Raw genomic sequence first — 16423 nt, forward strand, 5'->3', positions numbered from 1 at the left:
TCTCGAGTTGGATGGAGAGAGAGACATCTCAAAGTTATCGTGCCCCAAAGCTTCCCTCTCAGTCTTGTCCTGCCTTCCTTCTCCCCCATTCTGAGCAGTGCCAGAACCATCCTTCCAGTTCCTCAGGCCAAAAACCTTCACATCCAAACCCATATCCTGTCCAAGGACTCTCTCTCCGAGATATATATAGAGTCCCACTGCTTTCTTGCCTCTGAATGCAAGCCACAGCCATTTCTCCCCAGGGTTACTGTAATAGCCTCCTGAGTGTCTCGCTCCCACCCTTCCCCCTCCTCAGACTATTAAGCCACTGCTGCCTTAAAAAGTGTAAGTCAGGCCACATCACACTCAGCTAAAACAACAACAACAAAACAACCTTCCAACGTGTCCTTATCTCCACTCAGAGTACTTACAACGGCTCATGAAGCTCTAGGTAATCTGGTACATGTGGCCCCACACACCCCTTTCCTCTCTGACCTCCTCTCCTTATTTACCATCCCCTTCTCACCCAGTCATCCCTGCCTCCTGTTCCTCCTTGAATAGCCATCCCTGCTTCTGCCTCAGGGCCTTCGCACCTTTGCGCTTGCTATTTCCTTGGTCTGAAGGGCCCTTCCCTTCCTCCCCAAAGTATCACTATGGTTCTACCAGAAGCTCACCCGCTCTTTGACAGTCTCCCCCTTCAGGAGGTGGGGCGTAATTTCCCTCCCCTTGACTTCGTGACCCAAGTCTAAGGAAGAGAATAAAGTAGAGGGTTGGGATATGGGACTTCAAGGACTGCATCCTCGAAGGCTCTGCCTCTCCCCGCTCAGGTGCTCTCTCTTGGATCACGCACTTGAGGGCATGTCAGCTTCCGCATCATGAGGACAATCAGGAAAGAGAGGCCTCCTATCCCGAGTCACTGGAGGGAGCCACCAGGGAGGCAGACCCTCCTGCTCCCGGCAGGCCTTCAGGGTCTGTGGCCCCAGCCATCAGCTGGACGGTGGCCTCCTGAGAGATCCCAAGCCGGAACCACCTGGCTAAGCTGCTCTGAAATTCCTGACCCTCAGAAACTGCAAGACATAATAAATCTTTGTTGCTTTAAGCTTCTAAGTTTGGGGGTCCTTTGTTATGCAATCACAGATAATCAATAAGCCTGCTTCCTCATCCCCTTCAAGCTTTTTGCTGAGGTGTCCCGTTCACAGAAAAGCCTTCCTTTTTTCTTTTGTTTTCATTTATTTATTTATTTTTATTAAAGATTTTTATATATTTGACAGAGATCACAAGTAGGCAGAGAGACAGGAAGAGAGAGAGAGGAGGAAGCAGGCTCCCTGCTGGGCAGAGAGCCTGATGCGGGATTCGATCCCAGGACCCTGGGATCATGACCTGAGCCGAAGGCAGAGGCTTTAACCCACTGAGCCACCAGTGGGTGCCCCCAGAGATGTCCTCCTTAACCATCCTCTCGGAAGAAGAATTTCCCCAAGCTGCCTTCTGTGACTTTTTACTCTCCACAGCACCTAACGCCTTCTAATACCCTGTAACGGTTCCTTGCATGTCTTTCTCCTTTTCCTTGGAATATAGGTTCCACAAGGTCAAAGGATCCTGTGTCTTGTTTCTTGGCCTGCAGTTAGCACTCAGGAAATATTTGTTGAATGGATAAATGAATGTATGTCACACTTCACCATCCGTATTCACTTCCTGGATTCAAGATTCATCCTTTTTTTTTTTTTTTTTAAGATTTTATTTATTTATTTGTCAGAGAGAGAGCACGTGCAAAAGCATGGGGAGAGGTAGGCAGACAGAGAAGCAGACTCCCCACTGAGCAAGCAGCCCCTTATGAGACTCCATCTCAGGACCTGGGATCATGACCTGAGCCGGTGGCAGACAGAGCTTCACTGACTGAGCTACCCAAGTGATTCATACATGTTTAAAACCTTGTTCTGATGCTGTAAAGGATTCTGTCTGGTCTTATCTTTTTTTCACGACCACACAGGCTGAAAAAGGCCACTGGGTTTTAGAGAGGGAGGAGGTCGCCCAGCCTCTCTCCTCAAAATAGGTCTGCCCCCAAGTTGAGCACCTTGAAGGCTGGTGGTTTTGTCTTTCATATTTGACTGATGATCAATTTCCAAGGATTTTAGTTTAGTCAAACAGGCTCCACTAGACAAACAGTCCAAGCAGCTGATATCCTGAGCTGAGGCTAATCTGTCCTTAGTGTCTACACATTTAAGGCCGTCATGTGTGGCCAGCCTGCAGTCATGTGGCCCCAAAGGGCAGCTGTGTCCACAGGCCCCTTGCAGGTCCCACTGCACTCCGTATCAGAGATCGAGTTTCAGATACAGGAGAAGGAAAGCATGAGGGCCCAGAGGAGATGGAAAGCTCTTGAACGAGAAAGGCCTTGTAGGGAGAACACGTTCTGCATTCAGGGCCTGTGTTCTTAGAAAGTTCCACGTCAGTGGCTGTTGTGCAATCACCACTCTTGCTTATCTGCTTGTTAGCTATGCGTCCTTCCAGGTCTCATATCTACCCTGGGATATACTGACACTTTGACCAGGAGAGCCCCACCCCAGACCTAGATGGCCGCAGTGTCCTTGGGAGACTGCGTCTATATTGTCATAATGACTAAAAAGCCACATACCGGGGCACCTGGGTGGTTCAGTCAGTTAAGGGTCTGACTCTTGGTTTCGGCTCAGGTCACAATCTCAGGGAGCCCTATATGGTACCTGCTTAAGATTCTCTCCTGCTCCTTCTGGCCCTCCGCTGCTCTCACACACTTCCTCACTCTCTCTCTCTTAAGAAAAAAAAAAAAAAAGCCACATAATAAAAAGGCATTTCTGAGTTTCATGGCATTGTGTGTCCTCTGCGTGACAGGTGTATCTAGGAGGAACAGTCAGTACATCTGGTTCGGGCCCAGGCTCCACGTTAATCAGCTGGGGAGGTCGATTTTTGCCTTTGGGCCTTGGTTTCCTCAACTGAAAACGGACTGGTTTTTAGCCCCCCATTCTCTTCTGGCTGCAGCCTTCTCTGACTTGCTGGGAACCCACACTAAAGTACCACAGGCTATAGGTAAAATAGGGAAACACAGAGCCTGGCACAGAGCCAGGGACATCAGTATTATATTCATGATAGTAATAATCGGTGATATTTAGTTAGGGCAGAGATTCTCACTCTGCCTATGAAAAGGGCCATATCTGGCTACTGGGGCGAGGGCCCCCAGCAAACTGCAACGCTGGAACTTGTCCAGTATGCCTCCCTCCTGAAGCCTCAGATCACCCACCCAGCCATCCAGCGCTCAGAGCCCAGGGAACCACCCTTCCCTCTTTGCCTCCATATCACCCTTGGTAACTGGCTAAGCCCAGCTCATGCTTCACCTTCAGTGACACCTACAGAACAACTTGCTGTATTAGGTATGCAAAGCATTCACACCTTTAAAAAGCCCAAAGCAATTGGCATGGGGTTGTGACCCAGTTTAAGGCAAAGCTGACGGGGAAGCCGGGAGAAGTGGCGGGGATGGGTAAGTCCCCAGGGCTTCACCACACAACTATATTTGGGCTGAGCCCTTGACTCACCTTCCACAGTGCCCTCACCTCTGGGGTGGAAACTGGCATAGTTGGGTTCCGTGTCACGTGTCCCAAGGCAGGTTACAAATAGTACCCGGATTGGCAAACCCATCCTGAAACTCCTGGTTCAAGGGCAGGGAAAGTTACCATTTTAATTGCTGCCGACAATTAAGAGCAGGAAGAGGGGTTCTATGACAAAGAGCAGACGTGTGAGTGCAGAAAGGACAGAGCTGACCTGCCAAGGGCCTGCTTCAGTCTTGGATCGAGGACCTCACGCCTGAATGGCTCAGGTATGGAGGACCTTGTCTCACATTCTAAATAGGGCACACGTTTCAGTGACCCGGTGTCTCCTTAACGCCATCGCGGATGGGGAGCTGGCAGCGAGGGACTCACCCCAGTGACCGCAGTCAGGGTCTCGGGAGCGGCAGGAGGGCCGCCTGCAGCTAGGTAGACAGGTCCCAGACCAGAGCGCGGCCTCAGGAACGTGAGGCCCCATCCTGCCTGGGCCACCGCCACATCGGAAAGGGGGCCAGGCGCTTCCCCCGCCCCAGCTCTGGGCCCTGAGCACCCAAAGGAGCCGGTTCCTTTCCTGCTGCCTGGATCTCGGCCCGCGCGGCGCGCAGTTCGCGCGGCCCAGAGCAGAACCTCAGCCGGCCACCCCCTACCCCGCACGGCTGCGGACCAGGGAAGTGGCGGGGGCGCCCATTTCCCCCGGATTCCTAGCGTGCACCGTCACGGGCGAAGCGGTCGTATCTGCCGGCCTTGGGCTCCGAGGCCGCCCCTCGTTGCCCACGGCCGCGCCCCTGGCCCCGCAGGACAGCGCCCGGTGGCAGCCAGCTCCCGCCTGTCTGCCCTGCCCCGCGGTGCCCCCGCCGCCGCGCCCTCTCTGGCACCGCCTCCTTCTGTAAATACAGTGGCGGCCCGCCCTCCGCGCCCGGACGCGCAGGTGGGAGCGTGCGGTGCGGGCCGCCACACGGAGGCCGCGCCCCGCCGGGTGCCCACAGCCCGCGCTGTCCGGCCGAGCGCCGACCCCGAGGCCGGCGCCGGGCTTCCGGGACGCGAGCCGGCGCACGCACCGCGCCCGCGGGACGAAGAGTCAGGTGAGCGCTCTGGTCCCCGCACTTCTCCGCACTCCCGTGCGGGCTCGGGCGCGGCGCTTTTGCGGCCAAGGCTTGGTGTCGCGAGCAGCGCGGGTGCTGAGGATCCCGAGCTGAGTCTGCGGGGGTGGGAGCCGCAAGCCCGGCCGCCGGGGGCTGTTGTTGCCCTTGGGCTCCCTGACACCCACGAAAGGATTTCCCATAAAAGACTTTGGGCTGGCTTTACCTTGATCTCCAAACGCGGCAGAACCTGGGGCGTGGTGAGATGCTGGCGATTGGGAAATGTCCTTTGGCAAACAGTGGTGGAGAGGCAGATTTGGCTTCGGGGAAATTAAATGTAGGTTGGTATTTGGAAAAGGTTTAATTTTCTGTTAGTGTAGATGTTTTTGTGTCCGTTCGTGAATGTATGTAGGAGACAGACAGACTTGACTACCCACCTGCTATTATGGATGAGGGATTAGTACATACGGCAGGTGTTTAGTCCACTTGTCCATGGATACAGATCCCGTTTCTGGCTTCTTTTTACTCTACTAGTATTTGGGGAATTCGCCTTAAGACATCTAAAGCCTTGTGACTCACTTCAGAGTGGAAGGTACCAGGAATTCAGTGAATTCCTGACAAGACTTTGTAACAGAGAATCACCTTTATCTCTGGAACCAGCAAAAGAGATGACATGATTCAGATCTCTGTTTTTTACACTGCAATATTTTCTTTGTCTCAGAATATTCCATCTTCATGAATATAATTTGTCCAGGTTTAAAATGGAAGCTTATTTCCCTCCTACATTTCCTTCTTTTTCCAACTTCCTTCTGATTAGATCGCACTTTTTCCTGGAAAAGTACTTCCTAGTACAAGACCAGCTATTGGTTTTCTTTACTGAAACTGACCCTCCTTGGATGTGACTTGGGTTTGTCAGGACGGCCTTGGTTACAGCCTCAATTCTGAGCTCCTTCATGTGATCACAGATACATATGGACAAAACATTTTAAGTTTTCTTTCTTTGAGCCACTAAAAATGGTCTTCACACTTGGGTTGTCTTTTCCACTGCCCCAACTTGAAGTGTCCTGGTAAAATACCCCACTCGTGAGAGTATGACAAGATAACTAAGATAATAAAGTCAATTTGCATACAGTAGACAGTTATTAACAACTGATTTAGGTCCACTTAATACTCGATGATATCAGCTCAGGGCTTGGGTGATCTTGGGGGAGGTGCTTTCCCACTTGATCTCACTTACACTCTCCGTTCAAAGTCAAGATCTGTTGCTGTTGTGTGCTTTGTAACTGGTGATTTTATCAGCTGCTTATTTTTAACTAAGCCTAAACCTTCTTGTGAAAGTGAAAGGCACCTTGGAGGAGGGTGCGTGACAGACCGCCTGCACACCTGGGAGGAAGGCTTTGCCTGACCTGTTCCAGACTCCCCTGGGTTACCCCAGCCCAGTCAGCTGGGCCCGGGAGTTCCAGTGCCCCTGTGAGAACTGAAGAATCACATTTTCACAGAGTTAACTTGAAATCCCCCAAAGTCACTGTGTTCCTGAACTGCTTTCCCCTTCAGTGGAAACGGCTGAATTGCGCCTCCTGCAGGTGTCCTAGCCTTAGAAGAAAGCAGGAGAATGGAAGGTTGCCGCAGTCTAAAATAGGAAATGGAAAGTTAGTTACTGAATGAAAATGTATGGACTCAGAAATGCTCAGAGCAGCTGTGATGAAAAGTGGGATGTCTGTAAATCAGAAATAATCCCTGTAGTTCTTCCTTTACCCACCACTGTTTTGGGGTTTGTTTTGCTTTGTGTTGTTTTGCCGGGGAAGTAAGTTTGTAAGACTCATAACAGGAAAAGCCACACCCAGTTACTTCTCTTGTATGGGTTTTGTTTTTTAAAAGATACTCTTAGGTGCACGGTAATTGCATTTCCTCTTCTCTACTATCTTCATAAAATTACACATTCAGGAGTTTCTGAATGCCAGTGCTTCTGACTCATAAACCAGCTCATTGTTCCACAGTGTATCACTTGCACCAAGTTCTATTCCCTATGATTTCATCCTAGAGTGATTCCTGAAATGGTCAGGGCGGGTCCGGGACACCTGTGCCCACTTTAATTTGATGTTCGCTTGTATTTTCAGAGCTGTTGAAACCATTGGAGGGAAGGAAATCCATCTTGCCTGGTTCAGGGGAAAGGGGCTTCTTCTGGCCATGTCTCCTGTAGCTGCTGCTGACTCAGATGGGGACCGGCGAGACAGGCGTGTCAGCAAGCTCATTTTCTTCCTTTTCATCTTTGGTGCCATCCTGCTATGTGTGGGAGTCCTGCTCTCCATCTTCGGGTTCCAGGCCTGCGAGTACAAAATCTTCCCAGACTGCAGCCTGGTGCTGAAGGTCGCTGGGCCTGCCTGTGCCGCAGTCGGGCTCGGGGCTGTGATCCTGGCCCGCTCAAGGGCACGACTTCAGCTCCGGGAGGGGCGCCTGCGGGGCCGGCAGGTGGACCCCGACCGGGCCTTCATCTGTGGAGAGAGCCGCCAGTTTGCCCAGTGCCTCATCTTTGGGTTTCTGTTCTTGACGAGTGGCATGCTCGTCAGCATACTGGGCATCTGGGTCCCCGGGTGTGGCTCAGACTGGGCACAGGAACCGCTGAATGAGACAGACACAGCTGACACAGAGCCCCAGATCTGTGGATTCCTGTCCCTGCAGATCATGGGGCCCTTGATTGTACTCATGGGACTGTGTTTCTTTGTGGTGGCCCATGTTAAGAGAAACAACTTGAATGAGGGCCAGGATGCCTCTGAAAGTGAAGACAGACAGACGCAGAGCATGGAGCCTGTCCAGGTCACTGTAGGTATGTGGTTGTCATTCCTGGGCACTCTCACACTGCAGTGGCTTTGGCTTCAGGGCTCCGCTGGGTTATCTTTGGGCCTGGCCTAGATTCTCTTTTCGCTCTTACACACACATGCACATACGCATGTGTGCACACACGCGCACACACATGCACATGGAGCTGCTGCTTGCTAAGCCCTGTAAGAATCCTTGTGCACATCATCTCCTCCCAGAAATTCCTTGTGATTGAGCATAAGCTTTGGGATAATAATCATGATCTTGACTGAGGTCACAGAGCAAATTAAGAGGAAGGTGAGAGAAATTGCTAGCACAGCCTGGGAGCCTTCTGTCATGTTAGAGACCAGCCAGGTGACATTGAAAGCTAGGGCACTGTGTTGAACGCGTAGATTCTCATCCCTGGCTGTCACTGGCTAGCTGTCCGTCGTAAGTCCTTAACCCCTTCTAGGCTCCAGTTTATGTATCTATAAAATGAGCACTGCATTGCTAAGATCCCTTCCAGCACTAACAATTCTAGGATTCTGTTTGCCCCAAGTCCCTCGATCTTCTGTGTTGTGAGGGGGCTTTCCACACCGTTTCTCACATCGTTCTCCACTTTCTGTAACTTTATCGTTGGCTTCAGGGTGGAGGCAAAGTTTGGAAATAGTGACCCAGACAGCGATGAAATGTGATCGCACCTGTCACTTCTCTCCCCCATTACATGTCGAGAGATGACTTTTGGGTTCTCTGGGTTCTGTGGAAGAGATGGATGACGATTTCCTGGGGTCAGGCCCCCTAGAGCATAACATCAGTAGCTGGGGCCTCAGTTTCACACAACCACAGAGAAACCCCACTGGTGCTTGTTTTTGAAAATCACTTTTTTTCCCCCAGTCTGCTCCTTTTGAAAAGGTAAAGCTGAAGCCATAGCCATGACATCGAAAAGGCTAGGCATAGAGCATTATGGGGCAGAAACGCCTGAGGGAAGAGAGTCAGGGAATGAGAGGTTTCTCCTGGTTGGGGCTGTCTGCCAGAAGGAGCACTACTCTCTGGGGGAAGTCCCTGTATCGCCAGTCCCGCCCTCGGTGAGCAAGGGCAGAGGGGTTTACACACCGATCCTGGATCCGCAGTTGAAACTCCCATGCTACTATTTGTGTGGTTATATATTTGCGGTGACCACACCGATATTAGTTATACAGTAATAAGAGCTAGCACAGATACAGGGCTCATTCCAGGGCCAGATACCCATGCAATGCCCTACAAGGGCCTGCTCTGTCCAAGTTGTTCACACCTGCGACAACCCAATGAGATTCTCTTAGTATCTCCATATGAGGGTGAAGAAACTGAGGCACAGGGAGAGCACAGACTAGCAAGGGCAGAGCTAGGCCTCAAACCCAGGCAAGGGCACGCATCAACTCCAGTCCCCACAGAGCCCCGGGAGGGCCTTGGGCAGGTGGCTGTAACTCTGTTCCTGCTGGTTTCATCCTTCCCCAAGTGCTGTGGGTTAGCTGTTACCTGACCAAAGGGCTTGCCCTGTGTTATAGGTGTGTTCAGTCCTTTTGCGGAACACAGTGGGGACAAGTAAGTATACTTTTTTGACGCTTATAGTGTTCCGCATAGTTGGGAGCATTTCAACGTGTGTCCTTTGGGTGTCCTATCAGGGGACCTCTGGGGCCCAGCCTCCCTCCTGATGGCTGGAATTGGGTGGCAGCAGAAAGCAGGGCGGTTGGTGTTAGGACATAGTGACTCCCGGGTTGGGGAGGAGGGTGCTCATCCTGATGTTGGGACTCTATCCTCCATCCTAAAATCTCTTCCGCTTAACCCTGTAAGTTCCATCGAACCTGTGAAAGTCTGGCAGCCTAACTCCTTATTGTTCTTTCCTTTGATATTATGGGATAGGATTGAAATTTTCAGGAAACGTGCCTTTTAGCCTAATTGATAAGAATTGAGACATTGTCTATCAACGGTCAGTTCTGCCTTACAAGGGATTGGGATCATGAGAGGCAGTTCTTGGTGAAGTCCCAGAATTCAGTTGTTCCTAGATTGGAAGCCCCTCTTCCCCAGACATGTGCTGTCACCACCCTGGGCCCACCCGGTGCAGGATCCTGGACACCCAGGCAGGAATACGAGATAGCTCTCCCTTGAGGGATGTCTGCTGTCAACTCAGAGGACATCGAGTCCTTCAGGATATAGTGAATGGGCAACTGAGGGGGGATGGGACTGCTTTTAGGGAGAGCAGGTCGCAAGGCTTGGGAGGGCGGGAACTGATGGGCAGAGGCTTGGACAAGCCTCCCAGACAGGTGGTGACCCTGAGCACTTCCTTGTTTGCATTGGACAGGTGACTGGCCTGCTCTGGAGGCTTATTCCCAGCTCCTTTGTTCTACACTGTAATTAAAGTAAACAGTCAACCTTACTTCCTCTAACCTACCCAGACCTGTGAAAAAAATTAAACAAGAAGCCCAAGATAACCAGTAGACGTTATCGAGTTTAGGTGAGAGCAATGTCTGTCTTAAACCTTCACTGCCATGCGCTTGCAGGAGAGAAAGGGTTAACACATCTTCATGGGAGCCACTGAGGCAGCCAGGAGAGGGGCTGCCAGCTGGAGGGTTTCCTCCCACATGTGCACATGCAAATCCAAGCCCCTGGCTGGCTGTGGCTTATGCAGAAAGCACCTTCATGGGTCCCTTACCAGCACTGTTGTAACCACCAGGCTTGACGTCCTCCTGCCTGTTCTCTGAGGCAGGTACAGTTACGGCTGGCCTGCAAGTCCCTAGTTGTGACAGTTGAGGCCTGTGGGGGTTAAATACTCACTCAGGGCCACACTGAGTTGGTCATTGACAGATGGCTGCTTACCTAGCCGAGGGTCACACGCCTGCTCATGCCCGCTGCCAGGACACATGGCCTGCCTCACTGCTATGACTTAAAGTCCTCTCCTTCATTCTCCCTGCCTTGTCCTTTGGTGCTGCCAGTTCCTCAAAGGCTACCCTCAAACTGCTATGGAGTGGGGTGCTGCCACAAGTCTAGAATGTTCTAGGCAGCTCATGTGGTGTGTTTGGTATTGGAATTGGAGTCCAAATGAGAGCTTGTATCTGGTATCTCTTTCTCCTCCCCAAAATGTGGGCTGTGTTCTGGAGAGAACAGCAGCAACAGAAATGCAAAAAGGAAAAGGGGAAAAAAAAAAAAAGCTTATTTTGGAGTGTGACTTCCTTTTGTAAAGCTTGAGTGAAATGTTGGGAGAGAAAAGCCTCCAGAAGAGCATATACCACAGGTACCACGGTAACAGAGACATCCGCTGTCCCCTTACCTGTCCTTTGCTCAGAGGCTGAAACTCCATGTAAGGAACAGGCACTTTATCGAACTGCTAATGGTCGGCGATTCAGAATTTCAAGTTGCGAAGGAGAGAAGCTGTGCAGCAGGAGGCATCCCAAGAAAGAAAGCGCTTCCCAAGAAAGCAAGTGCTTGAGCTCAGACTGTAGGAAAATATTGGCGCACTGTTCGAAAAAACTGTGGTATGATATACGTAACATAAAACTTAACATTTTAAGCATTTTTAAGCAGAGAGTGACATTAAGTACATTTGGCGTGTTCTGCAACCATCACTGCTCTCAAGTTCTAGGGGTTTGTCATCATCAAAGAGAAACTGCCCCCATTAAACACTCACTCGAATCCCCCCTCCTGCCTCGCCCCAGCCCCTGGCAACCTCCATGCTCCCTCTCTGTGAATTTGATAGGCCCACTTTTAAATTCTGGAGTTAGCATAGGTGGTTTGACCTTTTGTATTCATGGGCAAGATACGTCATTAATTTATTTTACTCCTGCTAATGGGCTTGCATTTATTACTCATCTGTCTTCGATGAAATATTGTGTTTCCTTAGGTGATGCCGTGATAATATTCCCACCCCCGCCACCACCTTACTTTCCCGAGTCTTCAGCTTCTACAGTAACTCCGAGTCCTGGGGCTAATGGTTTGCTTCCCAGCGAAAATCCACCTTCGTATTACAGTATTTTTAACTATGGGTAAGGCTTTGCATTTGATCGTCAAGGGTAGGCGTGTTTAACTTTCTCAGGCCTGTGCCTGAACTCAGGCCAAATTAGCTTTAAGGCTGTGGTACGGGAATAAACATGTGAGCATGAGTATCTTTTTTGCCGACATGATGTCAGAACTATTGCCTTAACGTTAAGAGGACCTTTCAGAAATGCTGGGTGGCACGTACATTAAAAATTACAAAAGTGGTTAGATAGGAAGCCTCCTCCAGGCCTCTTCCCACTGGCAGGGATGATCCACCAAATGTTTAACCCATTATTAGCCAGACTGAGCACCGGAGCAGGACTTGGGAGGGCCCTTGCTCTGTTAGGCTTTGCCACTTTAGATTAGGGGAGACCTGGCCGTCCTAGGGGACCTCCAGCAGGTGCAGAGGGTTTCAGTATCTCATGGAGGTACTTGGGTGACGCCGACCCGACCAAGCTGGGCTTCTGCTCTCAATCTGAAGTTGACGGGGTGGTGGGCCAGAGATCCAGAGATGGATTTAGGAATTGTCCTGCCTGGAGGAAGGGGAGATAAGGTCCTGGACATTTGCGTAATTCTGTTAGTGAATTTTTGTATTCTTTTCTCCAATGATGAGCTTGCCTGAGCCCTAAATAAATGTCTGTTAACTTAAAACAAACTCCTACGTGCTGCTACTGTGATTTCTGAGTGCCACAGCCTGGCTTTGCTCACATTCTCTCGTGTAATTCTCCTGGGTAGCTGAGAAGGCACTCATCGTTTTACAGATGAGGAGACCAAGGCTCAGTGAGGTGAGATAACTCAGGATCACACAGCTGGAAAGCAGCAGAGTGGCAATTCAGAGGCAGGTCTGCCCTTTGCTAGAGCCCACGCCGGGAACCAGTATGCTTTCTTGCCTCCCTTCACGTTTTTGGATTATGATTTAATTTTCTCTTTGTGTAAGTTTGTTTCCCTTATGTGAGCTGTCTCCAAAGACAGAAAGGTAGAGAATAGTAACTCTGCACGCGTGGACGCTTTCTGGACAGCAATGACACGTTCTTACCTCGTCATGTCTTCTCGATGACAAGGGAAACAGCAATGGGGTGAGACTCTCTTAATGTGACAGTTGGCTCTAAAGAAGGAAGGGAATCAAGGCATATCTGTAAGAAACAGAATAGGGAAGAAATTACTCCTTAGTAATTTCGTAATTTCTAAATACTCCTAAACACATGTAATCCAACATTTGAAAAGAACCTCATATTTATGGTGTGTTACTGTCCCCCTCTCTTCCCTTTCTGTTCTCCCTCCTTTTTAGAAGGACTTCAACTCCTGAGGGCCAAGGCACGGCCCCCGAGAGAGATCGTGAATCTATATACACCATTTCTGGGACTGCTGTGTCCTCTGAGATCTCAGTCACTCCACATCTCTTCTCTGAACTGCCTCCCAGATATGAAGAAAAAGAAATGGTGGTAACCGCAATGTCATCCCCATCTTCTGAGCCTTCCCCACCATGAACTGTGGACTCCGGTTCCATTTTCTATAAATCGATCACTATTTTATTTAATTTGTTTTTTAATAAAAAAAAAAAAATGCGACGGCACCGGCTCTGTTGTGACTCCCCTGGCATTGCAGCATCCACATCAGTAGCGAATGTTCTGGATCAAGCGTGCTCTGGACCACAGGAGACATCATGTGCCTCCAGCCCACCCATAGTCGGTTCTCTCACTGAGACCTGCTACATTCGAAGTGGTGGGTGAAGAAACAAAGGCTCTGAGAGGCTACTTAACTTATTCGAGGTCACAGCGCTTCTAAATGGTGAGGCTGAGTTTTGAACCCATGCAGGGTTCTGGAAGTTATTATCCTGTGCTGCTCAAAGGCTGACCAGAGGCCGTTGTTCGTGGTTAACCAGGTTCTGTTTCCAGTGTTACCTGCTTTTGGGCAGAGAAACAAGATTACTCTCATTTCTTTATTATTTCTTCTTCCTCTTCTTTTCTTCCCTCTCCCTCTCTTCCTTCTTCCTCCTCTCACGTTCCCCTTTCTTTCTTTCATTTTGTAAGAAGGCAACGAGGCCTTTTACACTGGGGCATTTTCAGCTCACTCATATCTGGAAGCCTCCTTACAGTGAAGTGACAATGTCAGAAAAGAGATTTCTTGGGCTCCTGGGATAACTCAGTTCCCCTGGAGAGGTCCGGGAAGGTAATGCCTTTCTGTTACAACGTGCTGGTCCGACTGCGTGGCCCACGGACTTTTAGTCTTATGAGGCTACTGATGAACCAAAGAGTTGGGCAGCATGGTAAGTATTTAATTCTAGATAGAAACCAGAAATAACCACTAAGTGTTAGCAGTTCTACCTGTGAGAAACTGACTTTGAGAAAATGAAAATCTGTAGTAACAGCGTGGTTGATAACACAATTTGATGTAGCAAAAATGTGCACATTTTATGCCTTTACATAAGCCATAGCCCCTATAATTACCCAGCAGTTAATTGCCTAAAAGCAGAACTTAAGGGCGTTAATGCTCCACTAGTTTCACCAAAGTCATGACTGATTTCATGGGAATGGCCACCACCATAAATCATGGGAAACAGTCTGTACCAACAGCACTGCTCTCTCTCTCTCTCTGAATTGGACATTTATTGAATTGAACTGCTCTTAAAATTCTGCTGCTTTTTTTCCTGGAAAGTTAATTATTCACATTTTAAAATTAGAACAAAGGGTGGATTATTACCACTTACTCTTACTTTTATTTGTTTAAAATGATAAGCTGACATTTCTAGGTAGATTGATTTAGTTTTAAACACATAGGATTTCTCCTCAATAACCAAGATCTTTCAATGGCTCAGAGCTGGGGTTGTAACTGAGTATTTTATCTTTGTATGCTAATAAAATTAAAGTGCAGTTAGAGGGCTCCTGGGTGGCTCAGTTGGTTAAGCGGCTGTCTTCAGCTCAGGTCATGATCCCAGGGTCCTGGGATGGAGCCCCACATCGGGCTCCCTGCTCAGCAGAAATCCTGTTTCTCTCTCTCCCACAGTCTGCCACTCTGCCTATGTGTGCATTCTGTCTCTATCTCTTTGTCAGATAAACAAATTAAAAATCCTAAAAAGAAATAAATAAATAAAATCCAGTTAGAAAGTCTCAGGTCTAAGTCTGACCTTCTGGTTAGGGAAGCCTATTCAACCTCTGTCAGTCTCCACAGTGCTCAGCAAGATGGAGCCTGGAGAACCTGGGGCATTGTGAGAGGTCCCCAAGGGTGAGGAAGTCTACTGCCAGACTGAAGTCACAGATGGCAGAGCTGGGGCAAATCATTTGGCCATGGAAGATGCATCCTATGCCTGTCAAGGTTCTGGCAAACGTTGACAGCTTCCGAAAACCCACCCAGTGGACAGTCACTCAATTTTTCGTTCATATGTGTTAACATTTATTTTTATTTATTTATTTATTTATTTATTTATTTTTAAGATTTTTATTTACTTTATGACAGAGAGACAGCAAGAGAGGGAACACAGGCAGGGAGGGAGGGAGAGAGAGAAGCAGGCTTTCCTTTGAGCAGGGAGCCTGATGCAGGTCTCCACCCCAGGACCTTGGGATCATGACCTGAGCTGAAGGCAGATGCCCCACAACTGAGCCACCCAGGCACCCCAACATTTTTTTTAACTGAAGCAAAATTTATATAAATAAAACGAACCATTTCAAGGTGAACAATTCAGTCGCATTGGGTACATTCATAACATTGTATGACCACTTCCTCTGATTCCAAAATATTTTCAGCATTGGTGGTTCAGTGGTAGAATTCTCGCCTGCCAAAATATTTTCATTCCCCCAAAAGAAAACCCATTAAACAGTCATTCTCGATTGCCTCCCTCCCCTTGCCCCTTGGCAACCACCAATCTGTTCTGTCTCTGTAGATTTACCTTTTCCAGGTATTTCATGGTGTTTTTTGAAATTCATCCACATCACAAAATGTATCGATACTTCATTGCTTTTTAGAGCGGAGGGATACTGCATTGTATGGATAAGCCATAGTTTACTCATCGACCCATTGGTGGATATCTGGGTTGTGGCCACTTTTTGTTATTACGAGAAGTGCAGCTACAGACATTCGTGTACAAGCATCCATTAGAGCGCCTGTTCTAATTCTTTTAGTTACATATGTAGGAATGGAATTGCTGGAATATGCTAATTTTAAGTTTTTGAGGAAATGAAAACTGTTGCCCCCAGAGGTCGTACCTTTTTCCACTCCCCCTGGCCGTGTATGAGAGTTCCAATGCACTATCATCACCATCACCATCACCACCATCACCATCACCACCATCACCGTCACCACCACCACCAGGATCTCCATTATCATTATTACTATAGCAATCCTAGTTAGCATAAAATGGTGTCTCATTCTGGTTTTCATTTCCATTTTTCTAGTGACTAAGCATATTGGATATCTTCCCACATGTGTTACTTGGTTTTTGGAGACCGAAACATTCTCATCAGTGGCATAGAAAATCTTGTGCCTGAGTCCCTTCCTGTGGTATTGGGATGCATGATACCCACCTTGTGGAGAACCGTGAGGAGCTCTGTGAGGTCAGGTGGGACCACCCACGCCAGACACACTGTGTGGCCACACTGCCTCCATGCCACGACAACCTGTTCTTGTGAATTCTTTGTCCTCTCCTGGGGTCAGTTAAGTGGACTAACCCAATCAACCAATTCTACTGAAATGAAAGCTAATGTTGGACTAGGCAAAGTCCCTTTGTTCTTTCTTTAGTTTACAAGCTTAGGAGGAACACAACAGGCCAAGGGAATCATGTTTCCAGAGTATGATAGCTGAGGAAGAAGCAAGTATGTGGTCATCCAGTTTCCACCTGAGAGGTGGCAGTAGGGTAGGGAGAGGCCTGTGGGACATCCTGCTGTGATGTGTCTGTTGGCCTTTGATATGGTTGCTTTGCAGAGGAATGAGGTCAGGCAGGTGGTGGGTGGCCCTGGAAGGGAGACACCATTCCAGGGCAAGTCATAGGAAAGGAATGAG

General features: G+C 49.1%; 1 protein-coding gene across 5 annotated transcripts; it reads left to right on the forward strand.

The window, feature by feature from the left end:
- Positions 1-3643: 3643 nt before the first annotated feature.
- TMEM171 (transmembrane protein 171) lies at positions 3644-13004 on the forward strand. 5 transcript variants are annotated; one of them, XR_009407503.1, is made up of 5 exons: positions 4692-4968; positions 6745-7451; positions 11298-11439; positions 12369-12507; positions 12720-12807. XR_009407503.1 is itself a non-coding variant. In XM_059418046.1 (4 exons), the coding sequence occupies exons 2-4, from the start codon at positions 6815-6817 to the stop codon at positions 12916-12918; spliced, it is 978 nt and encodes a 325-aa protein (XP_059274029.1). In that variant the 5' UTR covers positions 3644-3820; positions 6745-6814; the 3' UTR covers positions 12919-13004. The 5 variants fall into 5 exon arrangements, 4 of the variants coding, with proteins under 4 accessions (XP_059274029.1, XP_059274028.1, XP_059274031.1 ...); XM_059418046.1 differs by lacking the exons at positions 4692-4968; positions 12369-12507 and adding an exon at positions 3644-3820 and having other exon boundaries at positions 12720-13004; XM_059418045.1 differs by lacking the exons at positions 4692-4968; positions 12369-12507 and adding an exon at positions 4546-4630 and having other exon boundaries at positions 12720-13004.
- Positions 13005-16423: the final 3419 nt, after the last annotated feature.

This window comes from Mustela nigripes, chromosome 12 (assembly GCF_022355385.1).
Source record: "Mustela nigripes isolate SB6536 chromosome 12, MUSNIG.SB6536, whole genome shotgun sequence".
Taxonomy (NCBI): domain Eukaryota; kingdom Metazoa; phylum Chordata; class Mammalia; order Carnivora; family Mustelidae; genus Mustela; species Mustela nigripes.